Source organism: Oncorhynchus gorbuscha, linkage group LG12 (assembly GCF_021184085.1).
Source record: "Oncorhynchus gorbuscha isolate QuinsamMale2020 ecotype Even-year linkage group LG12, OgorEven_v1.0, whole genome shotgun sequence".
Lineage (NCBI taxonomy): Eukaryota > Metazoa > Chordata > Actinopteri > Salmoniformes > Salmonidae > Oncorhynchus > Oncorhynchus gorbuscha.
This window is the reverse complement of record NC_060184.1, coordinates 84,945,483-84,969,369: the sequence shown is the minus strand read 5'-3', so window position 1 is coordinate 84,969,369 and position 23,887 is coordinate 84,945,483. Positions and strand designations below refer to the sequence as shown.

Sequence of the window (23,887 nt, the reverse complement as noted above, 5' to 3'; positions counted from 1 at the left end):
CAACATACCCCACAAGACATGTCACCAGAGGTCTGTTTAAACTACTAACACACAGCTCAGACACCCATACATACCCCACAAGACATGCCACCAGAGGTCTCTTTACAGTCCCCAAGTCCAGAACAGACTATGGGAGGTGCACAGTACTACATAGAGCCATTACTACATGGAACTCTATTCCACAGTACTACATATCCAGAGCCATTACTACATGGAACTCTATTCCACATCAAGCAAATGATAACACAGTAGAATCAGATGTAAAAAACAGCAGGGACTGTAAAGCAACACAAACACATGCATACACACCACGATAACATACGTTGAGCCAGTAACCAAAAGGTTGCTGGATCAAATCCCAGAGCTGACAAGGTAAACATCTCCTGTTCTGCCCATGAACAAGGCAGTTAACCCACTGTTCCCCGGTAGGCAGCGTCATTGTAAATAAGATTTTTTCTTAACTGACTTGCATAGTTAAATAAAAATCCTTAAATACACACGAATGCATGGATTTTGTGTTGTAGATATGTGGTAGTAGAGTTGGGGCCTGAGTGCACACAGTGTGTTGTGAATTCTGTAATGAATATATTGTTTTTAAATTGTATAACTGCCTTCATGTTGCTGGACTCTAGGAAGAGTAGCTGCTGCCTTGGCAGGAACTAATGGGGATCCATAATAAACCCCAGGAAGAGTAGCTGCTGCCTTGGCAGGAACTAATGGGGATCCATAATAAACCCCAGGAAGAGTAGCTGCTGCCTTGGCAGGAACTAATGGGGATCCATTATAAACCCCAGGAAGAGTAGCTGCTGCCTTGGCAGGAACTAATGGGGATCCATAATAAACCCCAGGAAGAGTAGCTGCTGCCTTGGCAGGAACTAATGGGGATCCATAATAAACCCCAGGAAGAGTAGCTGCTGCCTTGACAGGAACTAATGGGGATCCATAATAAACCCCAGGAAGAGTAGCTGCTGCCTTGACAGGAACTAATGGGGATCCATAATAAACCCCAGGAAGAGTAGCTGCTGCCTTGACAGGAACTACTATGGGGATCCATAATAAACCCCAGGAAGAGTAGCTGCTGCCTTGACAGGTGCCACTTGTATTTATGAGAAGGAAAATTGCAATTGGCTCAAAACAATGGGGATCCATAATAAACCCCAGGAAGAGTAGCTGCTGCCTTGACAGGAACTAATGGGGATCCATAATAAACCCCAGGAAGAGTAGCTGCTGCCTTGGCAGGAATTAATGGGGATCCATAATAAACCCCAGGAAGAGTAGCTGCTGCCTTGGCAGGAACTAATGGGGATCCATAATAAACCCCAGGAAGAGTAGCTGCTGCCTTGGCAGGAACTAATGGGGATCCATAATAAATACAATACAAACTACCAGTCTAGTTAAATAGCTATGGGATAACACAGGAGTTAATGCCAGATAAGTCACTCCATGGAGGGTGGGAGGGAGGGACTAGGCAGTGTGGTCCCTACCATCGTTGGCTGACTTAGTGATGAGCTGACCACAGTCCATAACCCTAACATCAGCGTACGGCCTGCTGGCTCCGTCCGTCTTCAGACCCTCAATCCTCTTGATCACCTCAAAGCCTGAGATGACCAGGCCAAACACCACATGGACCCTGCAGGGAGGAGGAAGGGTCAGAGAGGGGTGGAGAGGTTAGGGACCACAGTACCACAGCGAGGTTAGACACTGAAAATAATACAACAGGGAGAGGTTAGGGCCAACCAAGATAGTTGTATTGATTAATTTTATGTGCCAAGTAAACCTTCTCTGGAGCCGCAAGGTAGTGAGACAAGACATACCCATCGAGATGAGGTGCTGTCTTGGTGGTTCTGTTCGAGGAATCCAATCAGGGTTACAGTCCAGTAGGGCCCGGGCAGAGTTATGGAACACAGCGAGAAAGGAGGGAGAGAATGAGAGGACATGTCACGGCAACCAAAACACAGGTAGAAACCATGGCCATTATTACATAGCATTTATCTGCAACACCTCTTTTAATTATTTTTTTAAAGTAAAAAAATGTAATGACCAAGTATACTGGGCTTAAAGGAAGAGCTATAGTTGAAGTATTCTGCTATCAGGTGAGGACAGGTGTGTGTTGGAGGAATTCTGTAATGAGGTGAGGACAGGTGTGTGTTGAGGTATTCTGATATCACGTGAGGACAGGTGTGTGTTGAGGTATTCTGTTATGAGGTGAGGACAGGTGTGTGTTGAGGTATTCTGTAATGAGGTGAGGACAGGTGTGTGTTGAGGTATTCTGTAATGAGGTGAGGACAGGTGTGTGTTGAGGAATTCTGATATCACGTGAGGACAGGTGTGTGTTGAGGTATTCTGTAATGAGGTGAGGACAGGTGTGTGTTGAGGAATTCTGTAATGAGGTGAGGACAGGTGTGTGTTGAGGTATTCTGCTATCAGGTGAGGACAGGTGTTGAGGTATTCTGCGATCAGGTGAGGACAGGTGTTGAGGTATTCTGCTATCAGATGAGGACAGGTATTGAGGTATTCTGCTATCAGGTGAGGACAGGTGTTGAGGTATTCTGCTATCAGGTGAGGACAGGTGTTGAGGTATTCTGCTATCAGGTGAGGACAGGTGTTGAGGTATTCTGCTATCAGGTGAGCACAGGTGTTGAGGTATTCTGCTATCAGGTGAGGACAGGTGTTGAGGTATTCTGCTATCAGGTGAGGACAGGTGTTGAGGTATTCTGCTATCAGGTGAGGACAGGTGTTGAGGTATTCTGCTATCAGGTGAGGACAGGTGTTGAGGTATTCTGCTATCAGGTGAGGACAGGTGTTGAGGTATTCTGCTATCAGGTGAGGACAGGTATTGAGGTATTCTGCTATCAGGTGAGGACTGGTGTGTGTGTTGAGGTATTCTGCTATCAGGTGAGGACAGGTATTGAGGTAGTCTGCTATCAGGTGAGGACAGGTGTTGAGGTATTCTGCTATCAGGTGAGGACAGGTGTTGAGGTATTCTGCTATCAGGTGAGGACAGGTGTTGAGGTATTCTGCTATCAGGTGAGGACAGGTATTGAGGTATTCTGCTATCAGGTGAGGACAGGTATTGAGGTATTCTGCTATCAGGTGAGGACAGGTATTGAGGTATTCTGCTATCAGGTGAGGACAGGTGTTGAGGTATTCTGTTATCAGGTGAGGACAGGTATTGAGGTATTCTGCTATCAGGTGAGGACAGGTGTTGAGGTATTCTGCTATCAGGTGAGGACAGGTATGGAGGTATTCTGCTATCAGGTGAGGACAGGTGTGTGTGTTGAGGTATTCTGCTATCAGGTGAGGACAGGTGTGTGTGTTGAGGTATTCTGCTATCAGGTGAGGAGAGGTGTGTGTGTTGAGGTATTCTGCTATCAGGTGAGGACTGGTGTGTGTGTTGAGGTATTCTGCTATCAGGTGAGGACAGGTGTTGAGGTATTCTGCTATCAGGTGAGGACAGGTATTGAGGTATTCTGCTATCAGGTGAGGACAGGTATTGAGGTATTCTGCTATCAGGTGAGGACAGGTGTTGAGGTATTCTGCTATCAGGTGAGGACAGGTATTGAGGTATTCTGCTATCAGGTGAGGACAGGTATGGAGGTATTCTGCTATCAGGTGAGGACAGGTGTGTGTGTTGAGGTATTCTGCTATCAGGTGAGGACAGGTGTGTGTGTTGAGGTATTCTGCTATCAGGTGAGGAGAGGTGTGTGAGGTATTCTGCTATCAGGTGAGGACTGGTGTGTGTGTTGAGGTATTCTGCTATCAGGTGAGGACAGGTGTTGAGGTATTCTGCTATCAGGTGAGGACAGGTATTGAGGTATTCTGCTATCAGGTGAGGACAGGTATTGAGGTATTCTGCTATCAGGTGAGGACAGGTGTTGAGGTATTCTGCTATCAGGTGAGGACAGGTATTGAGGTATTCTGCTATCAGGTGAGGACAGGTGTGTGTGTTGAGGTATTCTGCTATCAGGTGAGGACTGGTGTGTGTGTTGAGGTATTCTGCTATCAGGTGAGGACAGGTGTGTGTGTTGAGGTATTCTGCTATCAGGTGAGGAGAGGTGTGTGAGGTATTCTGCTATCAGGTGAGGACTGGTGTGTGTGTTGAGGTATTCTGCTATCAGGTGAGGACAGGTGTTGAGGTATTCTGCTATCAGGTGAGGACAGGTATTGAGGTATTCTGCTATCAGGTGAGGACAGGTATTGAGGTATTCTGCTATCAGGTGAGGACAGGTGTTGAGGTATTCTGCTATCAGGTGAGGACAGGTATTGAGGTATTCTGCTATCAGGTGAGGACAGGTGTGTGTGTTGAGGTATTCTGCTATCAGGTGAGGACTGGTGTGTGTGTTGAGGTATTCTGCTATCAGGTGAGGACTTGAGGTATTCTGCTATCAGGTGAGGACAGGTGTTGAGGTATTCTGCTATCAGGTGAGGACAGGTATTGAGGTATTCTGCTATCAGGTGAGGACAGGTATTGAGGTATTCTGCTATCAGGTGAGGACAGGTATTGAGGTATTCTGCTATCAGGTGAGGACAGGTATTGAGGTATTCTGCTATCAGGTGAGGACAGGTATTGAGGTATTCTGCTATCAGGTGAGGACAGGTATTGAGGTATTCTGCTATCAGGTGAGGACAGGTATTGAGGTATTCTGCTATCAGGTGAGGACAGGTAGAGGTATTCTGCTATCAGGTGAGGACAGGTATTCTGCTATCAGGTGAGGACTGCTATCAGGTGAGGACAGGTATTGAGGTATTCTGCTATCAGGTGAGGACAGGTATTGAGGTATTCTGCTATCAGGTGAGGACAGGTATTGAGGTATTCTGCTATCAGGTGAGGACAGGTATTGAGGTATTCTGCTATCAGGTGAGGACAGGTAGAGGTATTCTGCTATCAGGTGAGGACAGGTATTGAGGTATTCTGCTATCAGGTGAGGACAGGTATTGAGGTATTCTGCTATCAGGTGAGGACAGGTATTGAGGTATTCTGCTATCAGGTGAGGACAGGTATTGAGGTATTCTGCTATCAGGTGAGGACAGGTATTGAGGTATTCTGCTATCAGGTGAGGACAGGTATTGAGGTATTCTGCTATCAGGTGAGGACAGGTATTGAGGTATTCTGCTATCAGGTGAGGACAGGTATTGAGGTATTCTGCTATCAGGTGAGGACAGGTATTGAGGTATTCTGCTATCAGGTGAGGACAGGTATTGAGGTATTCTGCTATCAGGTGAGGACAGGTATTGAGGTATTCTGCTATCAGGTGAGGACAGGTATTGAGGTATTCTGGAGCCATAAACAACAGAACCTTTGGGATCAACAGTCTTTTTTTTTCTTTTTCTTTTTTTTCTTGGCCTGATTCCATCTAGTTTTTCTCCAAATTCTGTTTCTTTGTTTAGTTTTTCCAGGTTTCCATTTTTCAGAAATGGTTCAGGTTTTCGCTCTCAAAATCACACTTTTTAGAATAGAAAAACAACCAAATTTGATGTTTTAAGTTCACAACCATGCTTAAACCACATCAGGGGACCCCTTTTGGGAAAAATTCTTTAACTCAACTGCGCACCAGCCAGAGACCAAATTTGCAAAACAAAATGGCCACTGGATTGAGGCAAATAATCATGATATTCTGCAAAGTAGGCATAGGTTACATTGTAATTAACATTGAATTGAGAAGGTTTTTGGGAAAGTCATTACATTAGCATCATCGCTAACAGCTACTACAAAAAGGGGTAGACAAACGCGCACACAGACATTCCCGTGCTGTTGACTCTTCATGTTTTAAGATAATATGGGGAAAATAAATTACTTTTCTAATAAATGCAATACATTTAGTTGATGCATTTTTTAAATATTGTTGAATTCCATTTTAATTGTCTGGATTCCGTGATTGCATCCGCATTCTCTGCAGCATGGATGTTATAGGGCCCTGCTAAGTTTAAAACAGACTAGTGAATGAGAGATAAAGACAGACAGACAGGAGAAGAGAGAGAAACAGAAACAGCCCCGGAGACATATTACCTTGGAAGAGCACGATGACTTTCTGCAAATTTTACACAAAAATGGCAAGAGAAACATTGTAACTTATTTGTGTAAAAAAAATAAGGAATCCATGTTTGTTTATTTCTGTGCATTAAAGCACATCGACTGACTGAAGGGGAGAAGGGTTGCAGACAGCTTAGCTTTGAAATTGAAAACACAAATAGACAGGCTATTCTGCAGTGCTTAGCCCTGACGTAACACAAATAGACAGGCTATTCTGCAGTGCTTAGCCCTGACGTAACACAAATAGACAGGCTATTCTGCAGTGCTTAGCCCTGACGTAACACAAATAGACAGGCTATTCTGCAGTGCTTAGCCCTGACGTAACACAAATAGACAGGCTATTCTGCAGTGCTTAGCCCTGACGTAACACAAATAGACAGGCTATTCTGCAGTGCTTAGCCCTGACATAACACAAATAGACAGGCCTCTATTCTGCAGTGCTTAGCCCTGACCTAACACAAATAGACAGGCCTCTATTCTGCAGTGCTTAGCCCTGACATAACACAAATAGACAGGCCTCTATTCTGCAGTGCTTAGCCCTGACATAACACAAATAGACAGGCCTCTATTCTGCAGTGCTTAGCCCTGACATAACACAAATAGACAGGCCTCTATTCTGCAGTGCTTAGCCCTGACCGAACACAAATAGACAGGCCTCTATTCTGCAGTGCTTAGCCCTGACATAACACAAATAGACAGGCCTCTATTCTGCAGTGCTTAGCCCTGACCTAACACAAATAGACAAGCCTCTATTCTGCAGTGCTTAGCCCTGACATAACACAAATAGACAGGCCTCTATTCTGCAGTGCTTAGCCCTGACCTAACACAAATAGACAAGCCTCTATTCTGCAGTGCTTAGCCCTGACATAACACAAATAGACAGGCCTCTATTCTGCAGTGCTTAGCCCTAACATAATACATAAAAGTTGAAGTAGGAAGTTTACAAACACTTAGGTTGGAGTCATTAAAACTCATTTTTCAACCAATCCACAAATTTCTTGTTAACAAACTATATAGTTTAGCCAAGTCGGTTAGGACATCTACTTTCTGCATGACACAAGTACCTTTTCCAACAATTGTTTACAGGGAGATTATTTCACTTACAATTCACTGTATCACATTTCCAGTGGGTCAGAAGTTTACATACACTAAGTTGACTGTGCCTTTAAACAGCTTGGAAAATTTCAGAAAATTATGTCATGGCTTTAGAAGCTTCTGGTAGGCTAATTGACATCATTTGAGTCAATTGGAGGTGAACCTGTAGATGTATTTCAAGGCCTACCTTCAATCTCAGAAAATCAAAATAAATGAGCCAATACCTCTGAAAAAAATTGTATACCTCCACAAGTCTGGTTCATCCTTTAGAGCAATTTCCAAACACCTGAAGGTACCACGTTCATCTGTACAAACAATAGTACACAAGTATAAACTCCATGGGACCACGCAGCCGTCATACCGCTCAGGAAGGAGACTCGTTCTGTCTCCTAGAGATGAACATACTTTGGTGCGAGCAGTGCAAATCAATCCCAGAACAGCAGCAAAGGACTTTGTGAAGATGCTGGAGGAAACAGGTACAAAAGTATATTGAGTCCTATATCCACATAACCTGAAAGGTCGCTCAGCAAGGAAGAAGCCACTGCTCCAAAACCGGCATAAAAAAGCCAGACTATGGTTTGCAACTGCACATGTGGATAAAGATTGTACAGCATCATGGGCAGCAGGGTAGCCTAGTGGTTAGAGCGTTGGACTAGTAACCGAAAGGTTGCAAGTTGGAATCCCCGAGCTGACAAGGTACAAATCTGTCGTTCTGCCCCTGAACAGGCAGTTAACCCACTGTTCCAAGGCCATTGAAAATAAGAATTTGTTCTTAACTGACTTGCCTGGTTATATAAAAGGTAAAATAAAAAAAATGTTGTGGGGGTGCTTTGCTGCAGGAGGGACTGGTGCACTTCACAAAATAGATGGCATCATGAGGTAGGAGGCTTGTGGAAGGCTACCCGAAACGTTTGACCCAAGTTAAACAATTTAAAGGCAATGCTACCAAATACTAATTGAGTGTATGTAAACTTCTGACCCACTGGGAATGTGATGAAAGAACTAAACTAAACTAAACTAAAGAACTAAATCAATCAATCATTCTCTCTACCATTATTCTGACATTTCACATTCTTAAAATAAAGTGGTGACCTAAGACAGGGAATTTTTGCTAGGATTAAATGTCAGGAATTGTGAAAAATTGAGTTTAAATCTATTTGGCTAAGGTATGTAAACTTCCGACTTCACCTGTATATAGCCCTGGCATAATACACAGACAGGCCTCAGATAAAAAGCAAAACAAATGCCATCTCATGTACAAACCTGTGTGGAAACCTGTCAACCAGAAAGCTTAGTAAATGTTATGGCACTATCATGAATTTCTACTCACATGAAGAATTGGGACCCGTTGGTGTGTTTGCCGCGGTTGGCCATGGACAACAGGAAAGCTCGGTCGTGTTTGAGAATAAAGTTCTCGTCTATTTGAGAGAGAGAGAGGCAGGGACAATCTGTGAGCTTTACACCTCTCACTGTCTGTGGTGGAGGTGGTGAGAGAGAGGGATAGAGATGGATAGAGGGAGTGAGAGAGAGGGATGATAGAGGAATGGAAAGGAATAGAGAGAAACAGGGGAATAGAGAGAGAGAGGGGGATAGAGAGAGAGAGAAACAGAGGGGGAATAGAGAGAGAGAGAAACAGAGGGGGAATAGAGAGAGAGAGAGAGAGAGAGAGAGAGAGAGAGAGAGAGAGAGAGAGAGAGAGAGAGAGAGAGAGAGAGAGAGAGAGAGAGAGAGAGAGAGAGAGAGAGAGGGATAGAGAGAGAGAGAGAGAGAGAGAGAGAGAGAGAGAGAGGGGATAGAGAGCGAGGGGGATAGAGAGAGAGGGGGATAGAGAGAGGGGGGAGAGGGATAGAGAGAGAGAGAGAGAGAGGGGGGGAGAGAGAGAGAGAGAGAGAGAGAGAGAGAGAGAGAGAGAGAGAGAGAGAGGGGGTAGAGAGAGAGAGAGAGAGAGAGAGAGAGAGAGGGGGTAGAGAGAGAGAGGTGTAGAGAGAGAGAGAGAGGGATAGAGAGGATAGGGATAGAGAGAGATAGGGATAGAGAGAGATAGGGATAGAGAGAGAGGGATAGGGATAGAGAGAGATAGGGATAGAGAGAGATAGAGAGACAGAGAAAGAGAGGGATAGAGTGCGAGATCACGTGTCCTCCCAGTATAGGACTGACAGATCAATAACCTGAGATAGAATAGAGGTTCTAATAATGTGATCACTAAAACAATCATCCCTCACCTTTGTTGACATACATTAAATCGACCCCGACTACCACTCTGCCCCCGCCCCGACTACCACTCTGCCCCCGCCCCCGACTACCACTCTGCCCCCCGCCCCCTACCACCACTCTGCCCCCCGCCCCCTACCACCACTCTGTCCCCCACTCTGCCCCCTACCACCACTCTGCCCCCCGCCCCCTACCACCACTCTGCCCCCGCCCCGACCACCACTCTGCCCCCGCCCCCGACCACCACTCTGCCCCCCGCCCCCGACCACTCTGCCCCCGCCCCCTACCACCACTCTGCCCCCCGCCCCCGTCCACCACTCTGCCCCCCGCCCCCGACCACCACTCTGCCCCCCGCCCCCTACCACCACTCTGCCCCCCGCCCCCTACCACCACTCTGCCCCCCGCCCCCTACCACCACTCTGCCCCCCGCCCCCTACCACCACTCTGCCCCCGCCCCCGACCACCACTCTGCCCCCCGCCCCCTACCACCACTCTGCCTCCCGCCCCCTACCACCACTCTGCCCCCCGCCCCTACCACCACTCTGCCCCCCCCCCGCCCCCTACCACCACTCTGCCCCCGCCCCCTACCACCACTCTGCCCCCCCCCCCTACCACCTCTCTGCCCACCGCCCTGCTCACTACCCTACCTGGAAAAGCTAATAACAGTGGCACGGCTTGAGTGGCTCCAGCTAACAGGAATTGAAAGGTAGAAACCCCTGGAGAAGGACACCATCAATTGGCTGGCTGGTTGACTGACTAGCTGGCTGGTTGGTTGACTGACTAACTGGCTTGCTGACTAGCCAACTGGCTGGTTGACTGACTAACTGGCTTGCTGACTGGCTAGCTCAGGGGTTCCCAAACATTTTATTAACTGTGGAACACACCTGGGGAGGTGTCCATTTCCCCGGGAACCACCAGAAAAACCTAACTTAGACCAAAGTAGTAAAAAAAAACTTGATCCCAAACATTTATATTCTCATCAATATGTGGTAAGCTTTAATGGCAAATTTGAAGTAAATTACTAGAAAATAGCAATTTATTAATGGACAACATATTTTGTTCCAAATAGTTCAAATTCATTGTATTAGCCCATAGCTATCATTGATAGGCCTATAGTAATTATTGACATACACTAAACAAAAATATAAAACACAACATGTAAAGTGTTTGTTTCAAGAGCTGAAATAAGATCCTAGAAATATTCCATATGCACATAAAGCGTATTTCTCTGAAATTCTGTGCTCAAATTAGTTTACATCCCTGTTAGTGAGCATTTCTCCTTTGCCAAGATAATCCATCCACCTGACAGGTGGCATATCAATAAACTGATTAAAACAGCATGATCATTACACAGATGCACCTTGTGCTGGGGACACAAGGCCACACAACACAATGGCACAGATGTCTCAAGTTGACGGTTCGTGCAATCTGCAGGAATGACCACCAGAGTTGTTGCCAGAGAATGCAATGTTAATTTCTCTACCATATGCAGCAACATCGTTTCAGAGAATTTGTACGTCCACCCGGCCTCACAACGGCAGACCACATGTCTGGCATCTTGTGGGTGAGCGGTTTGTTCACAACATTGGCATCAGCAGAGTGCCCCATGGTGGCGGTGGGGTTTTAGTATGGGCAGGTATAAGCTACTGACAATGAACACAATTGCATTTTAAATCGACGGCAATATGAATGTTCAGAAAGGTCCATTGTGAGGCCCATTTCTTTTAAGGTATCTGTGGCCAACAGATGCATATCTGTATTCCCAGTCATGTGAAATCCATAGATTAGGGCCTCATGAATTTATTTAAATTGACTGATTTCCTCTTATGAACTGTAAATCTTACATGTTGCGTTCATATTTTTGTTCAGTATCGATATACATTATCATTGATAGGTCTATAGTAATTAGTTATCTAGCATAGATGTACATTATCATTGATAGGTCTATAGTAATTATTGATTTAGTATTCATATACATTATCATTGATAGGTCTATAGTAATTAGTTATCTAGCATAGATATACATTATCATTGATAGGTCTATAGTAATTAGTTATCTAGCATAGATATACATTATCATTGATAGGTCTATAGTAATTATTGATTTAGTATTCATATACATTATCATTGATAGGTCTATAGTAATTAGTTATCTAGCATAGATATACATTATCATTGATAGGTCTATAGTAATTAGTTATCTAGCATAGATATACATTATCATTGATAGGTCTATAGTAATTAGTTATCTAGCATAGATATACATTATCATTGATAGGTCTATAGTAATTATTGATTTAGTATTCATATACATTATCATTGATAGGTCTATAGTAATTAGTTATCTAGCATAGATATACATTATCATTGATAGGTCTATAGTAATTATTGATTTAGTATTCATATACATTATCATTGATAGGTCTATAGTAATTAGTTATCTAGCATAGATATACATTATCATTGATAGGTCTATAGTAATTAGTTATCTAGCATAGATATACATTATCATTGATAGGTCTATAGTAATTAGTTATCTAGCATAGATATACATTATCATTGATAGGTCTATAGTAATTATTGATTTAGTATTCATATACATTATCATTGATAGGTCTATAGTAATTAGTTATCTAGCATAGATGTACATTATCATTGATAGGTCTATAGTAATTAGTTATCTAGCATAGATATACATTATCATTGATAGGTCTATAGTAATTAGTTATCTAGCATAGATATACATTATCATTGATAGGTCTATAGTAATTAGTTATCTAGCATAGATATACATTATCATTGATAGGTCTATAGTAATTATTATTTAGTATTAATATACATTATCATTGATAGGTCTATAGTAATTATTATTTAGTATTCATATACATTATCATTGATAGGTCTATAGTAATTATTATTTAGCATTCATATACATTATCATTGATAGGTCTATAGTAATTATTGATTTAGTATTCATATACATTATCATTGATAGGTCTATAGTAATTATTATTTAGCATAATATACATTATCATTGATAGGTCTATAGTAATTATTGATTTAGTATTATCTAGCATATATACATTATCATTGATAGGTCTATAGTAATTATTATTTAGTATTAGATATACATTATCATTGATAGGTCTATAGTAATTATTGATTTAGTATTAATATACATTATCATTGATAGGTCTATAGTAATTATTGATTTAGTATTAATATACATTATCATTGATAGGTCTATAGTAATTATTGATTTAGTATTAATATACATTATCATTGATAGGTCTATAGTAATTATTGATTTAGTATTCATATACATTATCATTGATAGGTCTATAGTAATTATTGATTTAGTATTCATATACATTATCATTGATAGGTCTATAGTAATTATTGATTTAGTATTAATATACATTATCATTGATAGGTCTATAGTAATTAGTTATCTAGCATAGATATACATTATCATTGATAGGTCTATAGTAATTAGTTATCTATTATACATTATCATTGATTGATTTAGTTATCTAATAGATATACATTATCATTGATAGGTCTATAGTAATTAGTTATCTAGCATAGATATACATTATCATTGATAGGTCTATAGTAATTATTGATTTAGTATTAATATACATTATCATTGATAGGTCTATAGTAATTATTGATTTAGTATTAATATACATTATCATTGATAGGTCTATAGTAATTATTGATTTAGTATTAATATACACTCCCCGATCAAGAGTTTTAGAACACCGACTCAATTCCCGGGTTTTTCTCTATTTTCTACAGTGTAGAATAATAGTGAAGACATCAAAACTATGAAATAACATGTAGTAACCCAAAAAGTTTTAAACAAGTCAAAATATATTATATATTTGAGATTCTTCAAATAGCCACCCTTTGCCTTGATGACAGCTTTTCACACTCTTGGCATTCTCTCAACCAGCTTCATCAAATCAATCAAATTTATAAAGCCCTTCGTACACCAGCTGATATCACAGTGCTGTACAGAAACCCAGCCTAAAACCCCAAACAGCAAGCAATGCAGGTGTAGAAGCACGGTGGCTAGGAAAAACTCCCTAGGAAGGCCAGAACCTAGAAAGAAACCTAGAAGGAACCAGGCTATGAGGGGTGGCCAGTTCTCTTCTGGCTGTGCCGGGTGGAGATTATAACAGAACATGGCCAAGATGTTCAAGTGTTCATAGATGACCAGCAGGGTCAAATAATAATAATCACAGTGGTTGTCGAGGGTGCAACAGGTCAGCACCTCAGGAGTAAAGAGAGAAAGAGATAATTAGAAACAGCATACTTAAATTCACACAGGACCACGGATAAGACAGGAGAAGTACTCCAGATATAACAAACTGACCCTTGCTCCCCGACACAAACTACTGCAGCATAAATACTGGAGGCTGAGACAGGAGGGGGTCGGGAGACACTGTAGCCCCATCCGAAGATACCCCCGGACAGGGCCAAACAGGAAGGATATAACCCCACCCACTGCCAAAGCACAGCCCCCACACCACTAGATGGATATCTTCAACCACCAACTTACCATCCTGAGACAAGGCCAAGTATAGCCCACAAAGATCTCCCCCACGGCATTACCCAAGGGGGGGGCGCTAACCCGGACAGGAAGATCACGTCAGTGACTCAACCCACTCAAGTGACGCACCACTCCTAGGGACGGCATGAAAGAGCACCAGTTAGCTAGTGACTCAGCCTCTGTAATAGGGTTAGAGGCAGAGAATCGCAGTGTAGAGAGGGGAACCGGCCAGGGTAGTATTCACCTAGAACGCATTTCAATTAACAGGTGTGCCTTCTTAAAAGCTCATTTGTGGAATTTAATGTGTTTGAGCCAATCAGTTGTGTTGTGACAAGGTAGGGGGGTATTTGTTAAAAGACAAAGTCCATATTATGGCAAGAACAGCTCAAATAAGCAATAAGCAGTCCATCATTACTTTAAGACATGAAGGTCAGTCAATCTGGAAAGGTCAGTCACTCCCACTTTGAAAGTTTCATCAAGCACTATGATGAAACTGGCTCTCATGAGGACTGCCACAGGAATGGAAGACCCAGAGTTACCTCTGCTGCATAGGAGAAGTTCATTAGTTACCAGCCTCAGAAATTGCAGACCAAATAAATACTAGAGTTCAAGTAACATACACATCTCAACATCAACTGTTCAGAGGAGACTGAAATCAGGCCTTCATGGTTGAATTGCTGCAAAGAAACCACTTTGGGCCAAGAAACACGAGCAGTGGACATTAGACCAGGTGGAAATTTGTCCTTTGGTCTGATGAGTCCACATTGGAGATGTTTGGTTCCAACCGCTGTCTTTGTGAGACGCAGAGTAGGTGAATGGATGATCTCTGCATGTGTGGTTCCCACCGTGAAGCATGGAGGAGGTGGTGTTATGGTGAGGGGGTGCTTTGCTGGTGACACGGTCTGTGATTTATTTTGAATTCAAGGCACACTTAACCAGCATGGCTACCACAGCATTCTGCAGCGATACTCCATCCCATCTGGTTTGCGCTTAGTGGGACTATCATTTGTTTTTCAACGGGACAATGACCCATCACACCTCCAGGCTATGTAAGGACTATTTGACCAAGAAGGAGAGTGATGGAGTGCTGCATCAGATGACCTGGCCTCCACAATCACCCGTCCTCAACCAAATTGAGATGGTTTGGGATGAGTTAGACAGCAGAGTGAAGGAAAAGCAGCCAACAAGTGCCCAGCATATGTGGGAACTCCTTCAAGAAACTGTTGGAAAAGCATTCCTCATGATGCTGGTTGAGAGAATGCCAGGTGTGTGCAAAGCTGTCATCAAGTCAAAGGTTGGCTACTTTGAAGAATCTCAAATATTAAATGAAACACTTTTTTGGTAACTACAAGATTCCATATGTTATCATAGCTTCTATTATTCTAATGTAAAAATAAAGAAAAACCCTTGAATGAGTGGGCGTGTGAACTTTTGACGTGTGTGTGTGTATATATATATATATATAATCTCCACGTTTGATCAAATGAAGCTTTGATCAAATGAAGCAATAAACCCCTGTGTTAGGGGTGACATTTCTTGGGAATCAGTGGCGTAAACTGTTGGCAGCTCTCCATACGAGGGAGCTATAGCTAGCTATAAAAATAGTGTTAGTTAACGCTTAGCTAGCGTACAGGCAGCTAACTCTGACGGCAAGAAACATGATCAAAATCCAAAAACTCCTTCTTGGTCAAATAGACCTTACACAGTCTGGAGGTGTTGGGTCATTGTCCTGTTGAAAAACAAATGATAGTCCCACTAAGCCCAAACCAGATGGGATGGCGTATCGCTGCAGAATGCTTTGGTAGCCATGCTGGTTAAGCGTGCCTTGAATTCAAAATAAATCAGACAGTGTCACCAGCAAAGCACCATTACACCACCTCCTCCATGCTTCACGGTGGGAACCACACATGCAGGATCATACGTTCACTTACTCTGCGTCTCACAAAGACATGGCGGTTGGAAGCAAAATTCTCAAATTTGGACTCATCAGACCAAATGGACAGATTTCCACTGGTCTAATGTCCATCACAGACAAAATGAGAATAAAATGCAGAAAATCACATTGTAGGATTTTTTAATGAATTTATTAGCAAATTATGGTGGAAAATAAGTATTTGGTCAACTACAAACAAGAAAGATTTCTGGCTCTCACAGACCTGTAACTTCTTCTTTAAGAGGCTCCTCTGTCCTCCACTCGTTACCTGTATTAATGGCACCTGTTTGAAATTGTTATCAGTATTAAAGACACCTGTCCACAACCTCAAACAGTCACACTCCAAATGCACTTATTGATGAAGCCGATGACTGAGGTGGTGTATTCCTCAATGTCATTGGATGAATCCTGGAACATGTTCCAGTCTGTGCTAGCAAAACAGTCCTGTAGTGTAGCATCCGCGTCATCTGACCACTTCCGTATTGAGCGAGTCACTGGTACTTCCTGCTTTAGTTTTTTCTTGTAAGCCGGAATCAGGAGGATATAATTATGGTCAGATTTGCCAAATGGAGGGCAGGGGAGAGCTTTGTATGCATCTCTGTGTGTGAAGTAAAGGTGGTCTAGGATATTTTTTAACAAAAATTTGGTAAGTTGGCCTGCATTGAAGCATTTTCTTCTTTGCTTATGGCCTTATAGAGTTGGTTGAGAGTGGTCTTCGTGCCAGCTTCACTTTCTGGTGGTAAATAGATGGCTATAGATAATACAGATGAGAACTCTTGGTAGATATGATAAGCTGTAGACCACACTAAGGTACTCTACCTCAGGAGAGCAATACCTTGAGACTTTTTTAATATTCAACATCGCGCACAAGCTGTTACTGACAAAAATATATACACCCCCACCCATCATCTTACCAGAGGTAGAGTCTCTGTTCTGCCGGTGCATGGAAAATCCCGCCAGCTCTATATTGCCCGTTTCACCGACAAATGGCTGAACGAAGAAACATAAGATGTTGCAGTTTTTAATGTCCCGTTGGTAGGATAACCGTAATATTAGGTAATTTATTTCCCTAACAATTGCACATCAGCAAGAAGAATGGAAGGCATTTGGAGTTTATTCGCTCGCCTCCGGATTCTCAGAAGGATCCCTGATCTGCGTCCCCTTTCCCAGCGTTTTTTCTTCACCCAAAAAGCTGTGGATCTGTGCCTGTTCCTGTTAGAGCAGGATATCCTTCTCGTCGGACTTGTTAAAAGAAAAAGTTTCTTCCTGTCCGTGGTGAGTAATCACTTTTCTGATGTCCAAAAGTTCTATTCGGTCATAAGAGACTGAAGCAGCAAAACAATTTGCACATTTGGTTGGGAGAATGTAAAACATCGGCTATGGTCTCGGTGCCATCTCTGCAGCAGAGGTTACTCTGGGTCTTCCTTTCCTGTGGCGATCCTCATGAGAGCCTGTTTCATCATAGAACTTGATTTTTGCGACTGAACTTGAATACATTTTCAAAATTGTCTTCAAATCTTTCTAGGGCAGGCGTTCCGCTAGCGGAACCCCTCGACAACATTCCCATCCCACACAAATATTTTTTTGAAATATGTAACTTTCACACATTAACAAGTCCAATACAGCAAATGAAAGATACATTTCTTGTTAATCTACCCATTGTCTCCGATTTCAAAAAGACTTTACAGTGAAAGCACAACATATGATTATGTTAGGTCAGAGTCAAGTAAAAAAAACACAGCCATTTTTCAGCCAAAGATAGGAGTCACAAAAAGCAGGAATTAGATCAAATGAATTACTAACCTTTGATGATCTTTATCAGATGACACTCATAGGACATCATGTTACACAATACATGTATGTTTTGTTCGATAATATGCATATTTATATCCAAAAATCTCAGTTTACATTGGCGCGTTATGTGCAGTAATGTTTTGTTTCCAAAACATCCGGTGAGTTTTCAGAAATACTCGTAATAAACATTGATAAAAGATACAAGTGTTATTCACAGAATTAAAGATAGACTTCTCCTTAATGCAACCGCGGTGTCAGATTTTTAAAAAAAACTTTACGGAAAAAGCATAATCTGAGAACGGCACTCCGAGCCCAATCCAGCCACAGAAATATCCACCATGTCGGAGTCAACAGAACAGAAATAACATTATAAATATTCACTTACCTTTGATGATCTTCATCAGAAGGCACTCCCCCAGGAATCCCAGTTTGACAATAAATGACTGATTTGTTCCATAAAGTTTTTATAATTTATGTCCAAATAGCCACTTGTTGTTAGCGTGTTCAAGCCCAGTAATCCATCTTCATGAGGCGCGAGCCTCCAGACAAAAACTCGAAAAGTTCCGTTACAGGTCGTAGAAACATGTCAAGCGATGTATGGAATCAATCTTTAGGATGTTTTTAACATAAATCATCAATAAGGTTCCAACCGGAGAATTTCATTGTCTGAAGAAAAGCACTGGAATGAGAGTCAACTCTGTCGGGCGCGCGCGTCACAAGCCTGAGAAACTCTGCCTGACCCATGACTCATTCAGCTTCCATTCCCCCCTCCTTTATAGCAGAAGTCTAAAACAAGTTTCTAAAGACAGTTGACATCTAGTGGTGGCCATAGGAAGTGCAACTTGACCCCATAGACACTGTGTATTCCATTCGGTAGGCCAAGCTTTGAAAAATCCAACCAGGAGGTTGTTAGTTTTTCTCAGGTTTTCGCCTGCCATATGAGTTCTGTTATACTCACAGACATCATTCAAACAGTTTTCGAAACTTCAGAGTGTTTTATATCCAATACTAATAATAATATGCATATATTAGCATCTGGGACAGAGTAGGAGGCAGTTCACTCTGGGCATGCTATTCATCCAAAAGTGAAAATGCTGCCCCCTATCCCAAAAAGGTTAAAGTAATGATGGACTGTCGTTTCTCTTTGGTTATTTGAGCTGTTCTTGCCATAATATGGATGTGGTCTTTTACCAAATAGGGCCACCTTCTGTATACCACCCCTACCTTGTCACAACACCACTGATTGGCTGAAACGCATTGAGGAAAGAAATTCCACAAATTAACTTTTAACAAGGCATATCTGTTAATTGAAATGCATCTCAAGAAGCTGGTTGCGAGAATGCCAAGTGCAAAGCTGTCATCAAGGCAAAGGGTGGCTACTTTCAAGAATCTCAAATATAAAATAGATTTTGATTTGTTTAACACTTTCTGGTTACCACATGATTCTATGTGTTACTTCATAGTTTTAATGTCTTCACTATTATTCTACATTGTAGAAAATAGTACAATTAAGAAAAACCCTGGAATGAGTAGGTGTGTCCAAACTTTTGACTGGTACTATCTATATATACAGTATATATCAAATCCCGCAACACACCTGGAACCTCGTTGTGGGTTTGGGAACCACTGGGCTAGCTGGCTGACTGAAAGGCTGGCTGACTGACAGGCTGGCTGGCTGACTGACCTAGGCAGACATTTTGTATTGAGCTGGGGGAGGTGGAGTGGTACAGGTTGACATTGTGTTACTGAGCTGAGGACAGTCTCTTACCTTCTCATTTTGCAAAAGACCACACTCTATAAATAAAAGAATATGTTGAACATTTTAGGCAGGAAGATTGGAGCTTGAAATAAAGAAAATAGATTAGCGTCTCCATGCTGAATCACAAAGCTCACTACTAGATACGTTGACTAGATGGAAGGCAATACAACAAAGAGTTAACAGCACAACTTAAAACTGGCAGCTCACCACCAGTTACCTATCTGTCTGTCCATGCAACTACAGGCATGCAGTCGTAGTCTCTAAGATAGAGGTGCACAGCAGCATATTATTTTTTAGATATGAATTGAAAGGGAGATTACGGTATTATATCCGATTAATAGTTCCTACTCCTTACCTTCAAAGTAGCCTCCATATATGGATTCCCCTCCTCTTCCATTGCCTGCAAGAAGATTAAACAGTGAGTTTCCAACATGACACAGAACAGTAAGAATGTATGGAAATCACTAGGGCATCAGATAGATAGACATTTATAAACAATTCTGTTCAAAAGTTTGGGGAATGGGGAAAAAGTTTAGAAATGTTTTTTTTTTCTTCCAAAGGCACATTTTTTTTGTCCATTAAAATAACATCAAATTGATCAGAAATACAGTGTAGACATTGTTAATGTTGTAAATGACTATTGCAGCTGGAAACGGCAGATTTTTTCATGGAATATCTACATAGGTGTACAGATGCACATTATCAGCAACCATCACTCCTCCCAGTGAAGAGGCGACTCTGGGATGCTGGCCTTCTAGGCAGAGTTGCAAAGAAAAGCCACATCTCAGACTGGCCAATAAAAATAAAAGAATAAGATGGACAAAATAACAGACAGACACTGGACAGAAGAACTTTGCCTAGAAGGCCAGCATCCCGGAGTCGCCTCTTCACTGTTGACTGGTGCTTTGCGGGTACTATTTAATGAAATGTAATTTGAGGACTTGTGAGGCATCCATTTCTCAAACTAGACACTAATGTACTTGTCCTCTTGCTCAGTTGTGCACCGGGGTCTCCCACTCATCTTTCTATTCTGGTTAGAGCCAATTTGCACTTTTCTGTGAAGGGAGTAGTACACCGTGTTGTACGAGATCTTCAGTTTCGTGTCAATTTCTCATATGGAATAGCCTTCATTTCTCAGATTAAGAGTAGACTGAAGAGTTTCAGAAGAAAGTTCTTCGTTTCTGGCCATTTTGAGCCTGTAATCGAACCCACACATGCTAATGCTCCAGATACTCAACTAGTCTAAAGGCCAGATTTATTGCTTCTTTAATCAGAACAGTTTTCAGCTGTGCTAACATAATTGCAAAAGGATTTTCTAATGATCACAGACTTTTAAAATGATAAACTTGGATTAGCTAACACAACGTGCCATTGGAACACAGTAGTGATGGTTGCTGATAATGGGCCTCTATACGCCTACGTAGATATTACATTAAAAAATCAGCCGTTTTCAGCTACAATAGTCATTTACAACATTAACAATGTCTGCACTCTATTTCTGATCAATTTGATCTTATTTTAATGGACAAAAAAACATGTTTTTGTTTCACACAAACACACTACTGGTCAACAGTTTACAACACCTCCTCATTAAATGGGTGTTTCTTTCTTTTTTACTATTTTCTACATTGTAGAATAATAGTGAAGACATCAAAACTATGAAATTTGACCAAGAGTGATGGAGTGCTGCATTAGATGCCCTAGCCTCGACAATCACCCGACCTCAACCCAATTGAGATGGTTTGGGATGAGTTGGACCACAGAGTAAAGGAAAATCAGCCAACAAGTGCCCAGGTTTACCCTATGAAGACGTAATATATTGTGCAGGTTTACTACCCTATGAAGATGTAATATATTGTGCAGGTTTACCCTATGAAGATGTAATATATTGTGCAGGTTTACCCTAGGTGAAGTCTCCTCCCTGTATCATGAAGTTCTTTACAACTCTGTGAAATGTGGAGCCTTTAAAACACAGGTTTTTCCCTGTGCTTTTCCCAGTTCCTCTCTCACCTGTAAAAACACAGTTACAGAATTAACTAAATTAATGTGTTTGAAGTATTAGTCGTATGTACAGGATACACATGGTATACACCGTCCAACCAAATGCTTACTGCAGGTAAGCAACAATAATATTCTCTGCAGGACACTTAATAATAATAATAATAATAATAATAATAATAATAATAACACTTCTTATCAGACATCAGCTTCTGGAGGTGAAACAGATAAACACAGGGCCACAGTCATATCTACTGGGACAGTTTGTTGTTTCAGACAAAGACTAGTTGTATTAGTCGTATGTACAGGATACACATGGTATACACCGTCCAACCAAATGCTTACTGCAGCTTCCTTCTCCACAATAAGACTAAATAAAATATAATCATAGGAACATAAAGTAAATGGCTCAGTAGAATAGAATAAATGTTTTAGTATAATACAGGAAGTCAATTTATACTCCAATATTTTATACTTCCAACACGTCTCATGTCCTTTTGGGGAAAGGAGGATTGGGGGGCAAGTTTCAATTGTGTTATTTAGCAATTATAATAAGAATCTGGTAGCAGCAGTTGAGATGTGTGTGTGTAGCGTGTGTGTGTAGCGTGTGTGTGTGTGGATGAAGGTTATTATTTTAAACTAAAACAAAAACAATGACTTTTTTTGTAAACTGAAATAAAACAAACCTGTTACTAAAAGTATTAATTTAAATCCCTCCCCTTATTATCTTAAAAACCCCAACTATTATCGTAGACCCCAGAACGAACTAAAAATAAAAACCATCATGAATTACATTAGGTGTTAGTTTTTTCTCTCTCCATTTTGGGCAAAATCAACTAAAAACGTTTTTAAATGATGTTTAAGTTTTTTTCCCAAGCCTCAATCTGGGGGGGGGGGGGTGATGTCACATCGACTTTCCCTTCTTAGACGTTGCAAACATCAAGCAACGGTAGAGTGCATGTCAGACTGTGCAGTTGGGCACCAGACAGCTATAATATGTTGGTCATGTTCCTCAGACGTTCTGGATCTTACATCTGGATAGGTATCAGCTAACCACAACATATGCTATAGCAGTCTGGTGTCCGATTGCACAATCGATGGCCTTTCTAGGGAGTTTTTCCTAGCCACCGTGCTTCTACACCTGCATTGCTTGATGATTGGGGGTTTAGGTTGGTTTTCTGTACAGCACTGAGATATCAGCTGATGTACGAAGGGCTATATAAATACATAATATATAAAAAAATATATATTTAAAATAAAGAGAATGTAGGGAGAAGAACTGTGACCACTGGTCACTTTTTTGTTGGAGTCTCTAATGCACATAACACATGGAAGGAACACTCAAATCTACGAGAATTAACAGTTGTCTTCGAGAGAAGAGAGATGGATTGGGATGTGAGGGGGTGTCGATCCCCCTTCCTAAATATCACTCATAATTAGGAAGGGGGAATGGCAAATACAATGTAAGTAATTGAATTTATATACCCTAATTGCACCGAATACATCTGTTTATCCTACAGCTATTGTAAACAGTAATCATGAGCCTATGAACCAAAGTTACACTGTTAGCACAGAGGCGGTGTGCAATAGTAGGAAGACACACATTATGCAGCTCACCCTGCACTATCAGCTCCACTTGTGTGTAGAAGGTAGTTGTTAGGTTAGACCAGGGGTGTCAAAGTCAAATGGACGGAGGGCCAAATAAAAAAATTTAGCTACAAGCCGAGGGCCGGACTGTTCGAATGTTCATTGAAAATTTTTTCAATGCCGCATATAGTCTAGTGAACCTAATTGAACCTACTGAAAACCTAACAAATATATTCCAATATGATCAGATAAATAAAGCAATATTTTCTTATGGCTCTGTCAGTAATCTTTAATTTTCAACAGACACAAAAGACAAATTTCCTTTATATAAAAATCCCCATAACATGAACATTAAATGAAAGAAACCGGTATTCAAGGCACCATCAGTAGCCTATATTTTCTATTTTAGCAAAAGTGGGCTAAATTTACTTCAAAGAAAAAAACAATAATAGCAATTTTCTATCATCCACTCAACTGAAATATTTTTAAAATATAATTGGATTGAAATACAATAAAATAAAGTGCAAAAATCTATTAATCAAAAACAACACTTTGTTTAAGGAGAAGTAACATGCAGTGAAAACAAATATTAAACTTTAACTTTTAAACTTGAACTGAGTAAAAACTCTAAATATGTGATTGCACAGTAATGTTCACTTGTTTGAGGTTGAGGGTGATACTAAATCCCATCTTTTCCACAAGTTCATCAATGTTCTGAGCTGAGGAAATCCTCAGAATTGAGTGGAGGTGTTCAGCAGTAAGTCGACTTCTGTGTGATGTTTTGTTCAAGTTCATCAAAGAAAACAGTTGTTCACACAGGTATGTGCTGCCAAACATAGACAACGTTTGAGCAGCCTGGATGCGCAGCTGGGGCATTGTGTCGGGAGGAAACGGGCGAACTCCGCAGCACCCACTGCCGCA

At 41.4% G+C, this 23,887-nt stretch overlaps 1 protein-coding gene across 5 annotated transcripts in view; it reads right to left on the bottom strand.

Moving 5' to 3' along the window:
- nktr (natural killer cell triggering receptor) overlaps positions 1-21,378 on the bottom strand; it is a 67,313-nt gene extending 45,935 nt beyond the window's left edge. Inside the window, exons 1-6 of one of the 5 annotated variants that reach the window (XM_046293069.1) lie at positions 21,284-21,337; positions 19,737-19,781; positions 19,391-19,416; positions 8,457-8,544; positions 1,815-1,844; positions 1,485-1,630 (exon numbers count right to left, since the gene is read on the bottom strand). In XM_046293069.1, coding sequence (XP_046149025.1) covers positions 1,485-1,630; positions 1,815-1,844; positions 8,457-8,500 — 220 coding nt within the window. In that variant the 5' untranslated portion in view covers positions 8,501-8,544; positions 19,391-19,416; positions 19,737-19,781; positions 21,284-21,337. Of the gene's footprint in view, positions 1-1,484; positions 1,631-1,814; positions 1,845-6,007; positions 6,030-8,456; positions 8,718-19,390; positions 19,417-19,736; positions 19,782-21,283 lie in introns of those variants that run through there. The other 4 variants (XM_046293068.1, XM_046293072.1, XM_046293071.1 and 1 more) reach the window with 4 other exon arrangements.
- Positions 21,379-23,887: the final 2,509 nt, after the last annotated feature.